This window comes from Neolamprologus multifasciatus, chromosome 12 (genome assembly GCF_963576455.1).
Source record: "Neolamprologus multifasciatus chromosome 12, fNeoMul1.2, whole genome shotgun sequence".
Taxonomy (NCBI): domain Eukaryota; kingdom Metazoa; phylum Chordata; class Actinopteri; order Cichliformes; family Cichlidae; genus Neolamprologus; species Neolamprologus multifasciatus.
In genome coordinates this window covers 12,131,706-12,153,258 of record NC_140450.1, presented here as the reverse complement: position 1 = coordinate 12,153,258, position 21,553 = coordinate 12,131,706, and the positions used below count along the sequence as shown (strand labels likewise).

General features: G+C 39.2%; 1 protein-coding gene across 5 annotated transcripts in view; it reads right to left on the bottom strand.

The window, feature by feature from the left end:
* The window catches only part of rasgrf2b (Ras protein-specific guanine nucleotide-releasing factor 2b), a 43,594-nt gene that overhangs the window by 6,930 nt on the left and 15,111 nt on the right, over positions 1-21,553 (bottom strand). For 3 of the 5 annotated variants that reach the window (XM_085179553.1, XM_085179548.1, XM_085179551.1), the window contains 19 exons: positions 19,947-20,053; positions 18,402-18,549; positions 15,206-15,295; positions 14,980-15,116; positions 13,587-13,703; positions 13,336-13,415; positions 11,417-11,610; positions 11,191-11,300; positions 10,990-11,108; positions 9,336-9,496; positions 9,142-9,208; positions 8,543-8,679; positions 7,970-8,052; positions 7,420-7,668; positions 5,963-6,061; positions 3,600-4,084; positions 1,927-2,049; positions 1,100-1,189; positions 687-793 (listed from right to left, as the gene is read on the bottom strand). In XM_085179553.1, coding sequence (XP_085035679.1) covers positions 687-793; positions 1,100-1,189; positions 1,927-2,049; positions 3,600-4,084; positions 5,963-6,061; positions 7,420-7,668; positions 7,970-8,052; positions 8,543-8,679; positions 9,142-9,208; positions 9,336-9,496; positions 10,990-11,108; positions 11,191-11,300; positions 11,417-11,610; positions 13,336-13,415; positions 13,587-13,703; positions 14,980-15,116; positions 15,206-15,295; positions 18,402-18,549; positions 19,947-20,053 — 2,703 coding nt within the window. The remainder of the gene's footprint in view (positions 1-686; positions 794-1,099; positions 1,190-1,926; positions 2,050-3,599; positions 4,085-5,962; positions 6,062-7,419; positions 7,669-7,969; positions 8,053-8,542; positions 8,680-9,141; positions 9,209-9,335; positions 9,497-10,989; positions 11,109-11,190; positions 11,301-11,416; positions 11,611-13,335; positions 13,416-13,586; positions 13,704-14,979; positions 15,117-15,205; positions 15,296-18,401; positions 18,550-19,946; positions 20,054-21,553) is intronic. The other 2 variants (XM_085179549.1, XM_085179550.1) reach the window with 2 other exon arrangements.

Genomic DNA, 21,553 nt, shown 5'->3' with positions numbered 1-21,553 from the left:
TTATAATTTCACATACTACCTGAACTACAGGTGATTCTACTCTTGTAATTAATATCACCTCAAGTCTCCACACAATAAAAGCATCACCTGATCAATCATCAGTCACTGCAGCATGATACTTCTTCCAAATCCCCGTTCCTCTTTCATTTCTTACAGTCTTTTCACTTTCCTCTCCTCCAATTTTTTGCTTTACTCCTACCTCAATTTAACTCCTGTTTAAAGGTCAGTTTTAACAAGCTCTTTCTGTTCTTTGGCCTCTAAAAAATAAGTGGGTGTCTGTATGTGTGTATGTCATTGTGCGGGCCTGTGTGTTAATAAGCTGACTAAAGCTGGACTGTCATCACAGCATTTTGTTTTATCGAAGAAAAATACATAAAACATATCGATGCAGTAGGAGTGTAAAGATCTCTGCACGGAGGCAGGCAATTACCTTGATGTTCAATTCATTAGAGGCTGGCTGTTTAGCACAAGAGTAGGCAGGCTGAGCCAGCTGACCAGTTAAAACAATATTTGGTGTGTGTTTGTGCACAGTTTGCTGTTTACGCGATCAACTGGGAGCAGTGGAGCAGAGCGAGAACGCATCAATCACCTGTTTTAATGAGACCACAGACTTGATCACCCCAGCAAAACACTGGACCCACACACACACACACAACATGCACAGAGAGTGGTGGGTACAGACAGACCTGTGAATGTTTGGAGACCCAGTGGCGCAGAACATTGAGAACTCTATTAGTTGCAGCTCGGCGAATGATGAACTCTTTATCACAGGTTCTTTCAGAGTTAGTAAACACTGGATGGAAGATCAAAAACAAACAAAAAGCAGGCATTTCAAAGTTTTGAATATTAAAGCATGAGCTATTTTTTAAAGGTTCATGATTATGGAAACTGAGTTATGGATTATCCACTGACCCTGTCCCCCACGGGGTTATTATACTTCTGGTTTTTACATTTGAGTTATTATTCACTTTTACATTGTTTTTTCTTTATATCTCCTTTTTGATTTTTCTGGCAGCTTTTGCAATCAGAATTATGATCTGGATGAATTGTTTAATCATTTTTACTGTGTGTGTGTGTGTGTGTGTGTGTGTGTGTGTACCTGGCGGTGTACCGTGTCCTGCTGCTGCTGTGGCAATAGCGAAGGCTGAAGCTGGAGAGACTGAGCAGCGTGAGTTCTCCCCTGGCTGGACTGCAGGTGCACAAGCGCATAATTATCATCAAAGGCAACAACACTATTATATTTTTGCATCCAGGGGAGGGACAACGTGAACATAAACGCTAACTTTCCTTTCAATCTTACATAATGAAATATGATTCCAATGTCTATTGACTGAAATAATTTTTCTTTTATGTCTTATTGCTTTACCTGAATATAATCACTGTTTGCTTTATAAAGTAAAATTATTCTTTTCATTTTTTTTTTAATTTTCCTGGAAAAACCTTGTTTGTATAGGGCAAAAAAAGTATTCATGGAAAACATTCAAAAAATACTCTGTAAATAGCAGATTATTTGTTATTAGGGAGTATACCAAATTTGAAGGCTCTGAAATGGCCGCGAACATTTGTGAGACCTACATACTGTCGCATGTTCTTAACATCAGCTATCAACACTTGAATTTATTATATGGTTTGTGACTTTTGAATGGATAAAATAAACAAAAATAAAGATGAAATAAAGATGCAATAAAAATATCAAATGTTCTGCTTGCAGCATAGTCTTTCTTCAGTGTTATTCTGCCTGTCAATGAACTTGATCCACTGCAAGAAAAATCATGCTGACAAAGCTAAACACAAATACTTTAACAAACACATTTATATTGCTGTGTGATCTATGGGTTTTGTATTTTAGTATGATGTTAGGGTAAAGGATATCTGCCTAACTCTGTGGCTCTGTAAAGTAGCCTGCACACATAGGTGGCCTCTTACCAGGCTGTCTGTAGCGAAGGTGTCGAGGTGTGGAAGGAGAACGGCACGGCGACATATCTCCTGCTTCACTGCTCTGTGGAGACTCTGGGATGATTTTCTCAAGTGACGCTGACTCCAGTACAGCTAGAAAGAAGGAAAAGCAAAGTTGAAGATTGCTGGTGGTGACCATGATGCTAATGTTTTTTTTTACTGGACAAGAGACCCATTATAACTAAATTACTCAGTATATATATATATATATATATATATATATATATATATATATATATATATAGATAGATAGATAGATAGATAGATAGATAGATAGATAGATAGATAGATAGATAGATAGATAGATAGATAGATAGATAGATAGATAGATTTAAAACAATAAGATTTTTCACATAATCACTTTTAACTTGTGCTCAGAATGTCACACTGGTAATTTACCAGCATGCATATGCACACACATTAAGGAGACAAGCCAAGAGAAAGATCAACAGACATATATGTGGATGCACATTAGCTGCAGGTACACATAAGAACAGAATGTACTGACTGATTAAGAGCCCAAGAAGCTGAGACAGTATAGAGAAGAGGTGAAAGTGGCTCTGTGGTACCAATGCTAATGGGTCTTTGTCTCCTTGTAAGCGGTTAGAAGCACATGAACCTCTCATGCACACACACACACACACAGACACACTTCATACACATGTGCAAATATTGATGAGTGTCAAATTGAAACTGTGTTGCCTGAGATGCCCTGACGCTATACCTCGCCAGCCTGAGAGAGCTGTTTAACACTACCATTAGAAGATCTGAGCGTGTGCGGTGGGAAGGCGGCTTAGCTGACTTTGGCACACAAATGCCAGGAGATAATGATGTCCCACCAGGCACTTGTTCTGCTCTTATAGGGAAACACTCTGTCATTTGATTAGTAACCTTCAGTGCTTCATAAACCCTTTAGTACACCAACAACTCTTTAAATGTATAAGTTTAGTGGCAATACATACACCGATAATATACCTAAACAACAAACATAGTCCAGCACATAGTCTCTAACAGCATGTGGCCTGATGCTATTTGATATAAAGAAGCAGAAAAGGTTACCGGACATGCTTTTTGACCTGCAGGCAAAATATAAAAAAATCTACTGATGTATTTTCTTATCAGAAGAAGAATATACATCTTCAATATATTTATTGTGAGGTATTGAAAGGTTACGTTTACAGATTTGTAATGTGGCTTATTATTAATTTTAACCTGTGAAAGGTTTTTCTGACCCCCGGTGGTTTAATATCTTCCCTTGCTGAACTTCAGGTAATGCGAGTGCACTGCAACATCACTTATCACTCATTACTACTGTTACAAATGCAGCAAAGCACACTTCAGACCCCATATGCTTAACCTCATGTCAATATTAGTAGCAGCAGAAAGCTTTTAGCCTAATTTAAGTATTTTTGCGGTCTGACCTAATAACCTAAAGCTAACAAACAGGAGAAACATTCATATATTTATGTGCCTATTTGATTATTTACATAATCTGTATTATTTTTCAAGTACTAAAAGTTGACAATGATTATTTCCCCGTTTTTCTTATAATACAGCAATGAAAACCAGAGAATAACAGATACATTTTAACAATATTCAGTCCTAATGTTCTGAAAAGTGTAATAGGGGAAACTATGAAATACCTCTGCGTATACTCCGTCGCAGTTTTCCACAGAAGGGGTCAATTCTGGGGACATCCTCTCCCTCTGCAGTTGAGCAGGGACTCTGGTCAGGCGAGGAGGGAATAGGAGGAACTTGGTCTTGTGTTGGCTTAGAATTGTTCGGTGGAGGAGAGGTGGAAGAGGGAGGGGGGGGAGGAGAGGAAGTAGTTGGGGTTGGGGTCTGAGGTGTTGGTGTCTGGGCAGATGTGGGGCTACTGCCAGCAGACTGGGAAGTGTTGTTGTTGACACTGTAATTGGACAGAGGACTGGTCAGATCAAGGCCCCCGACTCTGGCGGTGATAGGGGAGTGGAGGGACAGCTTTCGAGTTCGGACGGGGGAGGTGGTCCGGGATGGGATGGACAGAGGAGGTGGAGAGGAGAACTTGCGGCAGAGACGAGGAGATTTGTCATTCATGTGGTCCACGCCTCTGTTATTTTGATTGGTGGCAAAAAACAGCTCCAAAGACCTAAAAAGGAACATATGTATTAGCAAAATAATGGAATTGTTAAAAACAAACAAAAAGAAAATCAATGAAGAAGTATTTAAGAAAAAAAGACAAAATGAATCTGGAGATGCATCACCTCAAAACACAATTGCTGGTCTTTGTAAAACTTTCATTACCAAAGGGTTTTGTTACTTTTGTTGTTTTGTTTTCCTGTATTGGAGATAAGTGTTGATTTAGAGGCAGAATCCAATATCCCTGTGTGTTTTCATAAGTCAAAAAGGAGAAAAGTGTGGCTCGGGAAAGAATCTGAAATTTTACAGTGCACTGGGTAAGCCTGAGGTACAGAGTACTAAATGTAGGACATTCAGCTACTGCGGTTATCCAGAGTGAATTAGAACGAGTGGGCACATACAGTACAGTAAGAAATTATTAAAACAGTGACACAATTTTCATTGTGATACAGTCATCTCTTCTGCGCTGAGAAATAACTAGAAATAAAACAACATCTTTGAGGTTACCCTGGTGACCATCAGCTTTAATAGTCAGATATTTATACACATATTAAATTAACAGTGTGGGAATCGCATACCTTTGCATGCATGACTTCCTACTTTCAAATAACGGCGGAGGCTAGACGAGTTAAGCTAACTCAGTGCTGCTCTAATTAAGCTGAACCCAGAGAGACTCGTCATCAAACTGTGGAGTCCTCCTTAGCACTATGAAACTTTATGGTATTTATCTAGTAACTGCTTTCTTTTTATGAGCTGGAACTGCTTGGGTTTAGTCTCATTTGTGCCATCATTGATGGTTTAAATGAAGAAGGTATATTAAAATCAGTGACCAGAGTTGGAGATTAGCTGTTGAACAAAATTTAAAAGCTTTCATTTATAGAGCCAGCTTAAAGTGTCATGGCAGTGCTTTAGAGAACTACTTGCCGTACTTGATTAGTACACCAAAGGTAAGGTGACTGACTTGTGCATTTGAAACATTTAGTATCTACATTATCTATAGTTGTTGTGATGATTGTTCATGTCCCCTGTCCTAAAACTGCTAGGTCATACTGGGCGAAAACTATAATGTGAATATATAACATGTCAACAAACTGGAAAGACTAGGATTTTAGTACTTGTGTGCTTTACATGGCAAAATCACAATCAACAAAAATGTGTTCAGCAGAAGAAAAAAACAAAAATCATCTTTTATTGCAAATTTGCAACATTTGAAATGCTTTGTTTAGCAGGCAATGAAAGCGTGTAAAAGCTTTAATCAACAAGCATTTGGATTATCAATCTTATGATGACATTTACCCTTCAAACAGACTTGTGTACAGAGCTACATCGAGAAAGAAGTAATCATGCGTAGATAAACACGCTCACAGTCATCATTTATTCACACAAATCTGTTATTCAGCAGGAAACAAGGGAAGAAATTGCAATCCAGATAGAAAGAGGAGGGAGAGAAATGATAGCAGCATAAGGGAAGAAAAGATACAGGAAACACAGAGACGACCAATACCAAAGTACTTTGAAGCAGGGAGTAGAAAAAGAGGACGCAAGCGGCAGAAGATGAGGGACTGGAGGAGAATAGTAAAAGGCATGAATGTGGTTAAGAGAGATATAAAAGCCTGAAGGAAGCGATACTTCTGTGATAAAACGTGCCACAGATCAGCTGAAGATTTAAGAAAATTATTTCATAATTTCTCCCATTCCTAACTTCATATTGTCAATTTAAAACTGGTGGAATCACAACCCCTGTGAGTTTTCATATAAAGAGCTGTTCTGGCAAAGTAGAGAGGAAAGTCATGCATCAGTTAAGTATCATAGCAGAAGAAAAGAAGAACAAGCAGGAAAGTAGGACAGAGATAGCAAGAAGGGAGGCAGAAAGAAGAGCGTTGGTTACTTGGACTGATCCATGGCAATCTTCTTGATCTTCAGACTGTAGTCAGAACAAATGGGTGAGATGGACAGACGGTCAAATGAGTGGTACTGCATCCTGTAGCTGGAGGGGATATGGAGAGACAAGGGACATGGATGACACAAAATGTAACGAGATAGAGGATGGTTTAAGATAAGAATATGGAGGGATGATAAACAAATGTCTCAGAAGAGTAAAGGTGTGTTTGAGAAAGGGGACAGAAAGTGTGTGAGTCAGACAACAGCAGCACATGACCACATGGGAGAAAACTCCAGCACAAAAACACAGAGCTGGGTTTTTGTACATGTATGTAGGTTTTATGCAGTGCATTTGCTCAGAGAGTTGACATCATCTTCTTTAATCTAGAAAAACTAATAAAAAAGAGGTCAGCACTTCGTCTGTCAGCCATTTGAGTCTTGTTCCAACACTAAACCAGCACAGAGTGTAAATTCACCTTTACCAGCAATAAGATTCTCTGCCCGCGAATCACTGCAGAATTTCACAGTTTCATAGTAAATCCAGCCACTCATTAACGTGATATTTCTGTCTAGAACATAGAGGTAGACCCTTTTACTAGCATGGCTAAAAAGCAGCAGTATAATAAAAAATTCCCCTTATAAACCTCCTATTGTAAAGTTTTTTTTTCTGGAGAACAAAGGAGAGGGGAAAAAAAGCTTTAGTAAAGAAGTTGCATCGCTTCACACAGTGTGGTTCATCTTCCCGCACCATTCTGGTGCCTGGATGCCCCTCTCCTTTTTTCTTCCCAGGAAGGAAGGCCACAGGCCACAGTGAGTGAGGTAAAACATTTTAAAACCAACCCTCCGGTAGAGGAAAAAGTCAAAGCTTTTCCAGTTGAAAAGCTAAGTTAAGTAAAGCTGTGAAAGGAATATAAACAGACAATTTTGATGTAGCCACGAGTGAGAGAGAGAGACAGAGAGCTTCAGAAAAGTAGAGAGACAGAGAAACGTCTCATCTGACACAGTGATTATTCCTACGACTTTGCCAAAAACAGTTTGAAGCATCTGTTCAGTTGGTCTCCAAAAACAGGCCAGTTTATAGTTCAGTTAGTATGTGTTTAACCTTGTGGACGGAGGTGAAAGCTGCTTGCTTCTTCCAAAACACTGACCCACATCTGACTACATCATTCACATATTTACAAAAAAAAAAAAAAAACAAGTAAAAGGACACTCATAAAACCCTCTCAGAACACCCAGGTAATGGCAATATACACGATTGTGTGTGTTTGTGTTTGCAAGGGCACAAATACTGGCTGGAATAAATGTGCCCATGTTCGTAAAAATTTGATGGAGCTCAAACCAGTAAACAGTATTTCCCTGAGGATTTATGAGGCACTTCAATCTGCACGGCAGCAATGAGCATGTACAGAATCTGCTTTCAATCTGTGTTTGTGAATGGATATTTGCATGTGTGAATGGTAAGACCTGATAGGTATGGAGGAGAAGGGCTTCTTGTAGATGTCAGCCAGCTTGTCCATGACCACGGTTGCTGTGGTGAAGATCCTGTATGTGTGCAGGAAGGTGTTGAGGAAGTCTATGGAGAGGAAGCGAAGGTCGGTCAGCCTCTCCAGCAGCCGCTCCACGCTGGCATAACGGATCTGGGGGACCTTGCAGGAGTTGAGCGTCTTGCTGAAGCAAATGTCAACATCATCTTTATGGAGACGCACATCGGATCTGATGGATACACACGTACACACACACACAAACACATAACCAAGCATGGGTGACTGCTGGGTTGCTAAGCTAGGCAAAGGTTGTGAAAGTAACTGAGCAAAAACAGCCAAGGAAGATAAAAAATTAATATAAAACCCACATATTTCAAAGAAAGGACGCAAATAAGGGAAAAGCATAAATTAAAAGGAAACAAGCATAAAAAAACATATTTTTAACCAGATGTGCCATCACAGCTTATGTTCTGCGACACGTGCGTGGCATGAAGAGATAGCTTTCTCTTCACACACACAAAAATACTTACTTGATCATATAAGGCACTGTGACTTTTGAGTTTTCCTCAAACACACTGGTCATCAAGCCATTACAGCGAATATTATCTATGCACTGCAGAGACAGAGAGACGAGAGTAGCAAGATGAGCAAATGGAAAAGAAAGAGAATTACATATATAATTATTATCATGTATTTTTTAAGCTACAGCATTTAAAGCAGATAAGTGTTCCAGATCTATTCTAAAATAATCTCGTACTGAACATCTGTTTTCTCCCTTTTTATTAACAGTAAATACAGCACAGTCTTTGACACTGTTTCACAAGTCTTGTTGATAAGGCACTAAAAAAAGGAAGTTATTTAAAACTGTCAGTGTATTTGTTTTTTTTGTGCCTAACTAGAATTAATGCAGAATGACATGCTTGTTTGGTGTTACCCTGTTTGTGAAGTACTGAGGCACTGAGCTGAACTCGGCCCTGGGGAACTGCACCACAGTCTGTGTTTACTAAGCCATCTCAATGCCCACCGGAGACATGCCCTCGTTATTTGAAGGTCCTTGTTTTTTGTCTTTGTCTGGGTGTATATTTGCATGATTTATGTAGTACCTGGCTAATATCACTAGTCCAGGCAGCTTTCTCCTGTCGTGACGGCGCCAGCAACACCACAGTAAAAGAAGACGAGTCTGACGGCTCTACGACAAGCTTAAAGTCCAGCTGACCAAACACCTGACCACCAGCTTTTGCTGATGAAAAAGAATGAACTTTTTAAATTACAACGATCAGTTATTCATAATTACTGTAAAAATAAAATGCTTGTACATACACAGTCATATTTTACACACACATACACACAGAGGGTTAATTAGGCAGACCTGCTATATTCCCTCTACACCCCCCTGAGGCTTGGGTGTAAAAATGAAGTGTACACATGTATGTGTTTGTCTCAACACTTTTTACGTGTAGATGTTTCATCAGACTCCCTAATTGCAAAATGAAAAAAAAAATAATAATAATGGATCTGTAATATTAAAAGATCTAAACCTGACATTTAAAGAGGTGAGCGTTTGATAATTAAAGGGAAGTCACAGGCACTTATCACCTGACACCTAATTAACCTCAGTGAGTGGTAAGGGAACTAAATGAGCCATGAGCTGTGCATGTATTGATAGGATGGACATAGTACTTGATTGATGCGATATACTTACACTCTTCATCATTAGCGTCTGGTTCCTCAATAAGTGTGCAGTCAATAAGGGACAAAACTCCACCTTGCTGCAATAGTTTAAGAGAAAATATGCACAACTATTTATTGGTAATTTGGATGAAAATGAATGTTGATTTACAAAAGAAATGTCTTTGCTGAGGTATAGATACACTGCAAGGGTAACCCTGTTCTCACCTTGAGAAGGTGAAGTTTTCCCCCAGAGCTGCGTGTGCAAACAAGGAAGTGTTTGGTAAAGAGAAAACACTGCCTTTCCCCTTCCTTCTTCAGAGAGAGAGAGCCCAGGCGGACTTTGCTTAGTTTCCCTCGCTCTACCGATGGCAGCTGGATCAGAGACCCTGTGGAGCGGGAGACACGCAGGATGTTACATTTGATGAAACCGACAGTAAGCTGAGGGATGTGTAGCATTTACAATGCCACAAACATAGACATGAAAAAGTGTTGTTAAGTGTCTCAACATGACAGTGAATGAGATTAAAAAACGGAATAGATCTTTGAAACAGGCAGGTTTAGAGGCAAAAGTTAGTCTCTGTGGATTAAAAGCAGACAGGAACCACGGATCAGTAAAGTGCACTGTCAAAACTGGCATCAGGGCTGCATTTTGTGATGTGTGATTCAGCTGCAGGGGAAAAATCTCTGTCTTCTCTACAGCGCATTTGTAAGGAAACTTGACATTTGTCTTCCACCTCCTGTACTAGCAGGTATTATGACCCAAAAATGCACACTTTAAGTGGAAAATTGCATCCGACTTTATCTGCATAATTTTGATTAAAAGGATTTAACTGTAACAGAAGCAAGATTACATATTAAGTCACAGTAATAGTTCTAATATCCATAGATGAATGCAGATATGACACTTCAACAGTATTAAGATTTCTATTAAACTCTTATTTCTTGCTCTAGAATACTTTGGTATACAGAAGAGTTAATGGACCCCTTAATGACTGTAAAACACCCAGGTCCTGTGGCTGCAAAACAAAACCAAATCATCACCCCCTCACCACAATGGTGATGGTTGGTATGAGGTCTTGGTGCTGATATGCTGTGTTTGGTTTTCCACAACTACTCTGAGAATTGCACAGTCTGACCTTGGGACGAATTTGCAGGGAGGTCCACTCCTGGGAAGACTGTGGCAACATAAACCTGAATGCTCCAGACCAGCAAAATGGCAAGTTTTCTGCAGTTACAGAGGTAGCGTTTGGCTGTTATTTACCCTCTTAATTCCCACTGAACCAGAAAAGGTGTACTACATTTTTCACAGGACTGTACATAGAGTCCTGTGAAACCTTTCTTTTTCTCATGACTGTAGCCTACATAGGTGATATTGACCAATCTATTTGTCTGCGCAGTGGGAAAAACTGTGGTCATGGTCTAAGTGCATCATGTAGGTGAGATGTGACTTGAAGGAATCATACACAGTATAACACTTAGTTAATAATTCATTAAGACTTCTTTAGCAGTCAAACAGTCTAGACCAGGGGTGGCCAATTATTATCCCAAGGGGCCTTCTTGGTGCAGCCGTCCAACCAGTCACAGTCTGTTCTTGCTTAGCCCCTTGGGAAAATTAATTTCCCACCCTTGGTCCAGACAGTCTTGTTACTTTCTAATGCTCAGAAAAATATGTACCATTCAGTACCACATCTACATTTTAACTGGAAAAGCTGACAGAGAGACAAACCTTGCCAGATAGCCAAGGCCATGAGACAATGAAAGATTTCCAACTTCACAGAGTTACTGATAACAAGTTGACAGAAAAGGAATTTCTTACTATCCAGGAAACCTTCAAAGATTTGCTGTCGTTGAGGTTTGCTCTGCACTGATGAAGACTCACCCTGTCTGACAAATGTCTGGCTGGTGTCCAGCAGGATGTCACAACCTTCCACAATCATCCGTTCTATAGCCAGGTTCTTACGGATGTTTTCTGTGTCGCTCACCTCATCGTGCATTACTCTGGCCACACACACAAACACACAAGTTTGTTCAGGATTCAACAACAAGAATTTTAATAGAAGTAGACGACTCTGACACATACCTGGACAATTCCTCTAATTTGGACTTGGCAAATTCAAGACTCTTGCGCTCCACATGCTCATGAGGGGTGTGAGCCAGTAATTCATGCAAGGTGATGATGTAACGAGGAATCTTGTTGAAGGAAAGAGCACAATAGCACATGGAGACAAGAATTGAGAAAAACACACATGTTGGAGTCATGTTACGGTTTGTTTGTGAATAAGAGGATGCTGGTGCTCGTTATCTACCTGGAACATGGGGTATGTGAGAAAGGTCTCGAGCATCCTCCCCTCACAGGCAGCATTGGACTCGTACTGCTTTAGCAGCTTGTCAAAGTCTCTGTTCTGCTTACAGTTGGCCAAAACCTGCAGGCTGTACTGATGGTTACGCACAAACTCCTGGTAGATGTTTAGCATCGGCAGCAGGATGTCAAATAGGTCAGCTAGAACAAGAACACACACAGTACGTAAGCCACATGAAGGCAAAAGTATTTATGACAAGCACTTTTTAACTTTAACTGTGATTTTAAGGATTTGTATTCCTTCTTCTTTTATTTATATGTACATTGTGTGTACAGGTTTGTAATATATTCTTGTTTAGGTCTGTTAGATTTTTATGGATAGTACTTCATATGCTTGTATTTTTCTCCACTGTTTATGTCTCCTTCTCTTTTGTCTTCGTATTAGTTCTCTCTCTGCTTTCCCCTTATAATTTTATTTTGACACTTGCTTTTCCTTGTGTATATCTTGTTCTTTTATTTCCTGCCTTTGTCTTCCCTCTTTTGTAATTTACTGCTCCCATCTGTGCTTCACTGTTCAATCACCCATATGTGTATATACAGTCCTGTCTTGCCTTTTGTCAGCTCGCCTGTCCTCTGTTTTTATTTACCAACCTAATTTATTTCCAGTCCACATTCAGTGAGTCTCTTGAGATTTGTTTTTTCTCTGGTTGAATGATGCCAATGTTAGTCCTTTTGTCTGTAATTAAAGTTATTTTATTTTTCCTAATTTTAATCTTTTAGGCACAGATTAGGCACCTGTCCACATGTTTACAGGTAAACATAGTTTTTTTGTGTGTGTGTGTGTGTGTGTGTGTGTGTGTGTGTGTGTGTTGTGGCCTTTTATCCACACGTAAATGTCATTTTAGGTCACTGACAATTGAACTTTTCAAAATCTACTTCCACCGTGAAGAGTTTCAGAAGTACTGTTTCTCGGTTTTCATGCAGACAAGAGGAAAATAAAGTCTTGGAAAGGTCCTTTTTTTGAGTCTTGTATTGAGTTATCCTTTGAAAGCTTCAAATTGGCCAATATTTCTGTTGAGTTATGTTTATATCACCACCTGTTGCTTCAGCACACTCCTGACGTCAGTTTTCACAATGTCATGCTGAGGCATATGTTTTTCAAAATTAAATTTGCTCTAATTGTTGATGACTGTACAGAGGATAGAGACATGAATCTTTACAAAGAAATTTATGGGTGAATCTCAAAACAGCAAAGATGTTGGCCGCCCTCAAAATGCCCACCAAATAGTGAAAGAAAAAGAAAGAATAAAGAAAAAGCAAAATCATGACTTAGGGTGAAAATAAACTGCCAAATCAAAGAGAAAGAAATGTATTTCTACAGCTGTCTCTGCAGAACCTATGTAGGTTAAACACACATTTTTCAGTTGGAATCGTAAGCATTTGAATAGTATTCATAGAAAACTGATCTAAAATACTGCAGAATTTGTTGATATAAAACATATTATAGCTCAAAGGACTGCACTGAATCAGTCAGCAGGAAAGGGCGAGATAAGGCCTGCATGTTTAATCAGCAGACCCTGTTCTTTTTGAATTTGTCACAAGTAATTTGCTGCCACATCTTTCAGCAGTCCGTCTCCTAGGTGATGCTTATCTGATGGGGAGGGGTTGTTTTAGGAGGAGAAATGATGGGATGCCTTCTGGGTGGTCATTGTCTGTCAAGACAATAACTGCACTTGTTGACTACTGAGATAGGGAAACGTGCGTATGCATGAGTGAACAGAGAAGTAAGACGTCAAGTATGACGTCCGAATGAGACAAACTGGTTGCAGGGAACCACTGAAAGCCTGACCTTGATGTAACTGAATAGTTGCAGAGAGAGTGGGTTTGTGCGATTTGCGCTTTATGGGAGGACAAGTAACAGCTTACCCAGCACCAGAGTTGGCCAGTTGGCTATCCTCGCCTTCAGGCCTTGATGAAAAATCTCATGAAGGAACATGATGGTCTCACTGAAGACACGTTGCGAATACAGTGTGAAAACAGAAACGAAAAGAGGTTTCATCTATTTATTTATCTTCAGTCTCTGTCTCTGCTTGTGCACCATGCGTAATTAACACTCCAGAGATTAATTTGCACTCACAGATGGACAAAACATGTTTGTTAATCGCACACATACACACCTGTTGAGGAAGATGCTGCTGACGTCGTCATGGCTAATGGGGGGTTTCTTGGAGCTGGCAGCCATCCTCAAAGGTCTGAGGAAACAGTTGACCAGGATATAGAGCTGGTGGACGTACCTGTTATTCCACACATAGAAAAATTTTCAAACATTCAAATTAACCCATATTTTAATGATAATGTCTCATTAAAATAGTATTAATTGGGTGCCAACTTTGTAGTCAGATGATACAATTTCCTTTTATTTTGTTTTTAGCAGAATGTTATACTCTGGTATACTCAGTTTTATTAATTCATTTTTTAGATTTGTAATTGTATTTTATATTTTTTTACATTGTATATTAGTATGTAGCACCCCCACCCCCCACCACCCCTGCATAATGACGCAGGCTACTGGTCAAATGTCAGCTGTCAATCAACAGTCAACATGCAGTGAGCAAAGACCAGACTATGGAAGAAAAGCACATCAGCAGGTCGGTAGAGCGTAAACTGTTAGCAGCTGTTCCAGTGCTATAGAGTCCTGCTTTTTGCGTAGGACATTGATGCAAATTATGCTAGCACACGTTCCCAAAAGGCCTGAAGCAATGAGCATCGAGTGATAGCACTGTCACACTGGGAACAGAGGAACTGATAAAATCCGCTGACAAAAAAATGCAGTCCACTTTATTGTGGACTGCATTCATCATTTTCCCAACTTATGTAGTTAAGTCTGTTTAATGCTCCTTGGCAGCACCTGCCAAGCAGACAAGAAACTGATGCTAGAAGGATACAGATACATGAACAGCCAGTCGCTGTCACTTCTAACCACAAAATTTGAAAGCTGGAAAGAATCCCTCAAGAAAGGTGGGGCATTTTTACTGCAGTTTTATTTACATTAAAATGTGTGCTTGAACTAATATTTAATATTGTGCTGTAGATGGCATGTATAAAAGAAAATGATAGGACCATGTAGTTTATGTACTCGCTGCTTAAGAAGCAAATAAACAGTCTTTGGACGAACAGGTCAGCTGGTTTATTTGTTTTTTAGAACGTGTGATCAACATAATCTGTCCATGACTTTGGCTAAAATTACAAATCCAGAGAAAATCTGGGTTATTTTCCTTTGTCAATCAGGGTGTGTAAATATGACTGTGATTCACTTTAGATTTGTTAAATCTAAAAAAACAACATTAAAAAAAATATAAAGTACTCTATATTTATCGGTAGAGTATATATTGTATATATGATATATATACCCTACAGCACAGTGCTTACAGTAGAAAAGATCATGACAGTCATTGTTTCCTGAGCTATAGTCGACACAACAAGTGAGATAACATCATGTGCTCTAAGGCTTAACAACAGTGACAACGTTTGTGCAGCGTGTGTGACTCGAGGCGTAATGCATTTGCATACTCGGTCTCTGCCTCCACCATATTGAAGACGATCTGGTTCCTCTTCCTCATGCTCTCAGCGTGAGGAGAGCAGATGTAGTCCTGAACAATGATCTTCCACTTCCTCCGACAGAGCCATCCCCGCATGAAACTCTGAACCTACAGATATAAAGACGTAGTAGTACAACAGATACAAATGAAATTTTTTTTTGTTTGTTTTTGTGACTGTACTATACTTATTCATTCACCTTTTTGATCTTTTTGATATCCGGGTCGTCGTTTTCATGGAAGACGTGGTAAGGCCGCATGCGCTCCTTAGTTTTGTTCAGAGCTATAATCTATTGGAGAAATTCAGACACAAATATGAGCACAATGTAGATGGCTTGACAAAAAGATTTAAGTTGTTAGGTAAGAAAAATATCCATAAGACTTAATATAAACCTTCCGCTTTTTCTAGAAGGATGTTATATTCCTGTAGGAATCAACATTGATCTTTTGTGTGTGCGATAATCATTGTTGGTGTGTTTTCACCAGATAAGCATTAGACTTGCTCATCTTTGACAATCTGCTGCCTTCATTCAGAAAGAGATGGTGATGGTAAACAAATTAAGGATTACATAATGCGCCTAATCACCTGAAGTGCATCGTAGGGCACAGAAAGTGCAATCTTCTCCTATTCTAAACTAATCGACATAAAGCATACTAGTCACTTTTTTTTGTCTGATTTTACAGCTGTGAAATACTCAGTATAGACAACAGAGACAGATAAGCCTGTGACATTTACTCGCTGCAGGCAAGAAAAGACAACCACAAAGTTAATGTCATCTTCTTTAGCTCTGAAAATGGAGGAAAGGGAATGAGCTGGACAGATGCCAGATCTCTTAGTGGAAAAAACAGAAAGCCAAATTTCACTACAATGCAGAGGACCCGTTTTAAATACCAGAGATGACCAACTTCAAACATAGCCAGTAAAGGATTCTTCTTGCCAACACTACCATCTGTGCAGAAATGAACCCAGCAGAGGTTAGGACGAGCTGTAATACTGGTTTAGCCTCAACTATTTGTTCATACCTTTAGGCTTCTGACAGGCGTCTGACAGTATAAGTTTATTACATAGTGAGTAAAGGATGAAAGATGAAACCCAAAACATTTTCAGCCACAGCGCTTCATCTTCATTTTTTTATTCACTAGCGTGATCATGCAAATGGCAGCAGCGAGGAGCATGTCTGCCAACTGTTGACAGTTACAGTGGCTAGTTGGTTTAATTATTCATAAACACGGAGCAACACACACACACACAAACAAACAAACACGGGTAAGCTTTAATGAGATGGATCACCAACTGCACACTGGTTTTCTCTTTTTCCACGAGCAGTCCCATTGCACTGGCAGATGTTTCTTAACATAAAATTACTTTCTTTCACGTTTTCATTATCAGCCAGACTCCGTGTATCCTACCAATGACAAATAACACCAGTTGTTGTAGGGAGAAGTATCTGAGTAACAGAGTGCTGCTCCTGTCCCAAAGACAGAAATACCATATGGAAGTCAAATGTTTCTGCAAGCGGCTATTGACGCAAATGAGCAGAGCGCTGTCAAGTGACAATGACAGCAGAGCTTTGATTTGTGGAAATGTTTGCAGCCGGCTCAAATAAGCAAATAACATCGCCTGGGGACAACTGCTGCACAGACAAGAATTCAATTTGAGTCGAGCAGCTGCACAATCAGAATAACTTTACAGTTCCTTCTGGTAATTCCTGTGCCACATAGAAGAACATAGCATTGGGAGAACAGCGCTCCATACATAGCATTCATTTCTTCTTTGATAGAAGAATCATGATAACTTAAATTGTTTAAAAAGGAAATCAATGCAATTACTTTCTCTTTATTTTTACAGGCTGATATTTTCTGAATAAAATAACTATGGATTTTGTATTACCTGATACACTACCAGTGAATAATTCTAATGAAATCAAGCATAGCTTAATTCAAGAAGGCCACAGATAACAATTTAGCCACAATGTCAGCTAAACGTTTAGCTGTTGCCCTTTTACGCCATTTAAACTGCTTTAATATGCCTACTGTTGCCGTGCATCTGCAAGTGGCTTTGCAACCCGCCTTTACCCCAGCTACTTCTTTTATGTTTTCTCTTGTTTCCTTTTCTGAACTGAGTGGTTTCTGTCATATTTCAGGACTGCTTCTAGAACAAAATGACTGAGTGTGCATCAGAAGTTAGTAACTCCCTATTCCTGTGCAGCTTACTAGGGCTACCCTTGGAAAAATCAGGAATCTATTCAAATGGTTGTTAAAAATTGAGGTGTCAAAAATCATCATTATGGATACTGGGGAGGTCGTCAAATGTTGGGGACAACCTTAATCAGTGTCATATGTACGGAATTGCCCGGAGGAACCCATCCGAGGGATTTAAAAACATGTTTTATCTAATCTAATCTATGTGTTGTCTAATCTGTGCTGGGGTCTTCCTGCACCTCACTTTGTTGGAGTTTTCTAGCTCCTGTAATTCTTTCTTATTAACAATGTTGCAGAGGTCACTTTTGTTTTGTATGTGAGCATGGGCATGTGATTTATCGCATGTGGGGTTGGCAGCTGTTTGCAATAAAACTGGTGGACTGTCTTTATTGAACAGTGGGCTTCTCTTTCTACGCTCAGAGGTAACTGAAAACCATTCCCACTCACACCTTTCCTGAGAAAAGACACACATAGTGAATACCAGCATGGTCTATGTACGCCCTACATATCTTTCTTGATTGAGCAACTTGCATTGTGATTTAGGCTTAAAATCAACTTGGTGGAAGGCTACAATCTGTCATGAGCAAAATACAATTTAAAGACATAGTGAAAAAAGTTAATACAATTTCCAAGACATAAGACACAAGACTCCTGTACAACTTCAAAAACTGTATGACTCATCCTGAAGGGCATCCAGATTCATCAACTCAAATATAATTTGTGGTGACTACCTAACTCTGCCTATCATATAAAACTGCACTGGCTGTTTTGCTCAGTTGCTGCATAAATGTGTATGTTTGCTTACAGTTCTTTTGAAAAAGCATGCATGATTTTAAATATTAGAGTCCTTAAGACTTCTGTCTCAAGAAGTCTTAGTACTGTGTACTGTACTGAAGTACAGAGTACTGTGTGCTTTTTACTATGAAGACAGCTAGTCCAGAACCCAAGGGGTTATTTTAATAAAGAGGGCAGTTAAATGCAGAGAATCAGATGCTATCTTCTGAATTCTTTGAGATGTACTTGCTGAACTGTATCCTAGAGGAAGAATTTCACAATCTAAAAAAGAAAAAAACATTTCCAACAAAATTCCACAAACAATACAAATTGTCTGTGATATGAATAAAATGTTAACGATTCCACCTTTTAAGGTCTATGTGCATTTGTGTCGTGCGTTTTCACACATGCATAATGTACCTCTGCTTTAAGCCTCTCAATTTCAGTGTCCTGATCTTCTAGCTGAGTGCGCAGCTGATTGGCAGCCACCTTCTCAGTCTCCACGATCTGTACAAGGTGGATGTATTTCTGCATCAGCACCTCTCGTTCGATGATAATGTCAGAGTAACTGAAAAGTTCACAGAGGATAAAATGTCAATATAAACAGCTAAATAATATGCTGAAAACAGAATGGGTACAAAAATAAAAAAATAATAAGTAGTCGCATGCATAAAACACAGCAGCTCTCACTGCTTGCTGTTGTAGTTTATATAGTGGGGGACATGAGTATTTGAAAAAAAAAGAATTGAACAGTCTCAAATTTTTATGGTAGTTTCATTTTAATGGAGAAACAGAATATCAACCAAAAATCCGAAGAAAAAAACACATTACATAAAATTTATAAATGGATTTGCATTAAGTGAAATAAGTACTTGATACTCAAACAAAACATGACTTGTTTCATGTTTCTTGGCTACTGTATGGCAACTCAAGTAGCTCAAGAAACTCAAATGTCAGCTCCCCGCACAGATTTTCTACAGGACTGAGGACTTGGAGACAGGCTAAGCCACTCCATGACCTTCATGTACTACTTCTTTAGCCACTCATTTGTTACCTTGGTGATATGTTTTGGAGCTTTAGGGTTCTTGTTGAGGTAAGAGGGTTCTCCCTCAGCAATTAGAAGAAAAACAGCCCCAAAGCCTGAAAATATTTGCTTGATTGTGGGGATGGTGTTGTTTGGTTCATTAATTATTTCACTCAGTGACATATAAATCAATTTACAATTTTTTTTTGTCTTTTTTATCTTGATTTGTGGTTGATATTATCTCTCTTTCCATTAAAAATGAATCTACCATAAAATTAGAGGCTGTCAGCAAACTTACAATTTCAGCAGGAGATCAAATAATAATTTATCCCATTGATTATTGCTTCAAAGAATAACAAAAATCAATTTATGACAGAAATATATGCCACTGTGTAACCAAAAGTGTGTTTTCATTACAAGAGCACCCTGATGTTGATTTCATCAGGTTTATTTGTCCTATTAACTATTAAAGTGTTTACTATACATGCTAAATATTTTAAAGTAGATATAATATAATAATATAATTTCCCTTTAAAACTGAAGCTCATAATCAGAATCATACATAGAGCACTGGTGCAATTATAAAGCACCAACCATAAAAAGCAATGCCCGAGATCCTTTAAAGCTATTAAATATTCTGTAACTTATAATTCCACCAAATTTAAGAATATTTTAAGTTTTACAGCTCTTATTTCTAAGCCATTTATGAATACTGCAAATAAAAGCTGTAAAATGGTCAATATAATGTCAGTAAGTTATAGTGTGTTTGTCAGATTTAATGTTTTCACATTTTAGTGTCTTTTTGACTTGGGCTGTTTACTATATAAAGCTGATACATAAATGATGACTTTTGTACAATACTGACAAGAGCTAAAAGTGATTTAAAAAATGCCAATATATTTTTTAGAAGTACTCTTTATATAGTAATGTACTGTGCATACCTGGCCTGCTGGATGGCCTCCACCCATTCATCGCACTCACACTCTTCCTCTGTCCGTAGCTCCAGTGGTTTCTGTCCATCATGACCAAACATGATGAGGAAGTAGTGCTGACAGAGAGATAAAGAAGGAAAAAAAGATTTTTACATTATTGTGTGACCCTGAAACTGGACAGAAGTGTTTTTGTTGTACCTTTGCTAATAATACCAATGCTGCAACTTTAAAATATTTCTTTGTATTTGCTTTCTATCTTTTACACCTTACACTAAGCAGCTATATCTATCCCATAGGGTGGAGAAAAAGGGACACAGTACGGGGGAGGATGGGTGGCTCAGCACGCTTAGCACACAGTTCTCATCTGTTGCTCCCTTCTCCACCAGCCTTTTGCCAATTAGCTCGCTCGTTGCCTCCCTCTTTCCCTTCTCTCGTTTTCTGCCTGCCTCTCTTATTACTCTGATGAATTTCGCTATGTAACTGCCTTCAAAACACTTCCCCACACTTACACACAGACACATACCAATACATGCAAGTGCAGAGGCACACACCTACAGTAGAGCACACACACACTAGGCATTATGTGAAGTGATAGAGGCTTTTATTCAAATGGTCATGTCCTGGGGCACTGGGTTACCAGAAGAGCTGCTATTCTTAGTCAAGGAAAACAGAGACGACTGAGCTCTGCATTGGCTTTCTCTCTCCTCCTCTTCTCTTCTCTTTATCCCACCACCTCTTTCCTCCTCCCTCTCTCTCTTTGCATTTCACCTATCATCCCACTCCACCTCCTCTGCCCCGCTCAACCAGCATCCTCACTTTTCTTGTTTTCTAATCCCACTCCTCCTCCTCCACATCCCTTCGTACTTTCATCTCTTTGTGTCTTTCTCTTTGTAAGGACTCAGTGAACCAGATAGAGTCCAGAGGAGAGACGTTTGCGCTGCAGGAGGATGGTTGGGCTTTGGCCCCTGCAGTGGGGATGAGCTGGGGACTGAGGACAGGATATGTGAACACACACACACTCATAGACCCTCCTCCATTTCTATCCCCCTATCTCAGCTTTTTATGTATCTGTCATTTCGATTCACTGCCTGGCTGTATTTTATTATATCAACAATAATCTGTGCTCTAACAGCCTTTGACAGGGAGAAGGATGGGAGGAGAGAGGAAGAGAGAGACAGGAGAGGGAGGTGTTACATAACATTTCTTAACTGAGTACATATTTCTAAATTGTGTCACAACCCAACAAGATAACATTTCCATGGCAACAAAATATCTGCCGCTGCTGCTTTGTTTTGCACTTCCATTTTCTCCTTACGAGTGCTGCCTCTATTCATTTAAGGCTTATATTTATCCATCATGCAATTTCAGGCATAAAAGGAAATAGTCTTCAACAGGAAGTGAAACATTGAGCTTAAATCTCTAGATGGATAACCTTTTGCACATCTAACATAATAGCTGTTATGTATTTGACCAACTGTGGCACTGTATGAGTCAGATGACAATTAATCTATATTTGCATGCATGCAAATATTTCCACATCATGTTGATTCAAGATCCTTTGATCACACAGATGTCTGTGTTGTTATTTTCACATAGAACAAATCAATGTGCTTTTG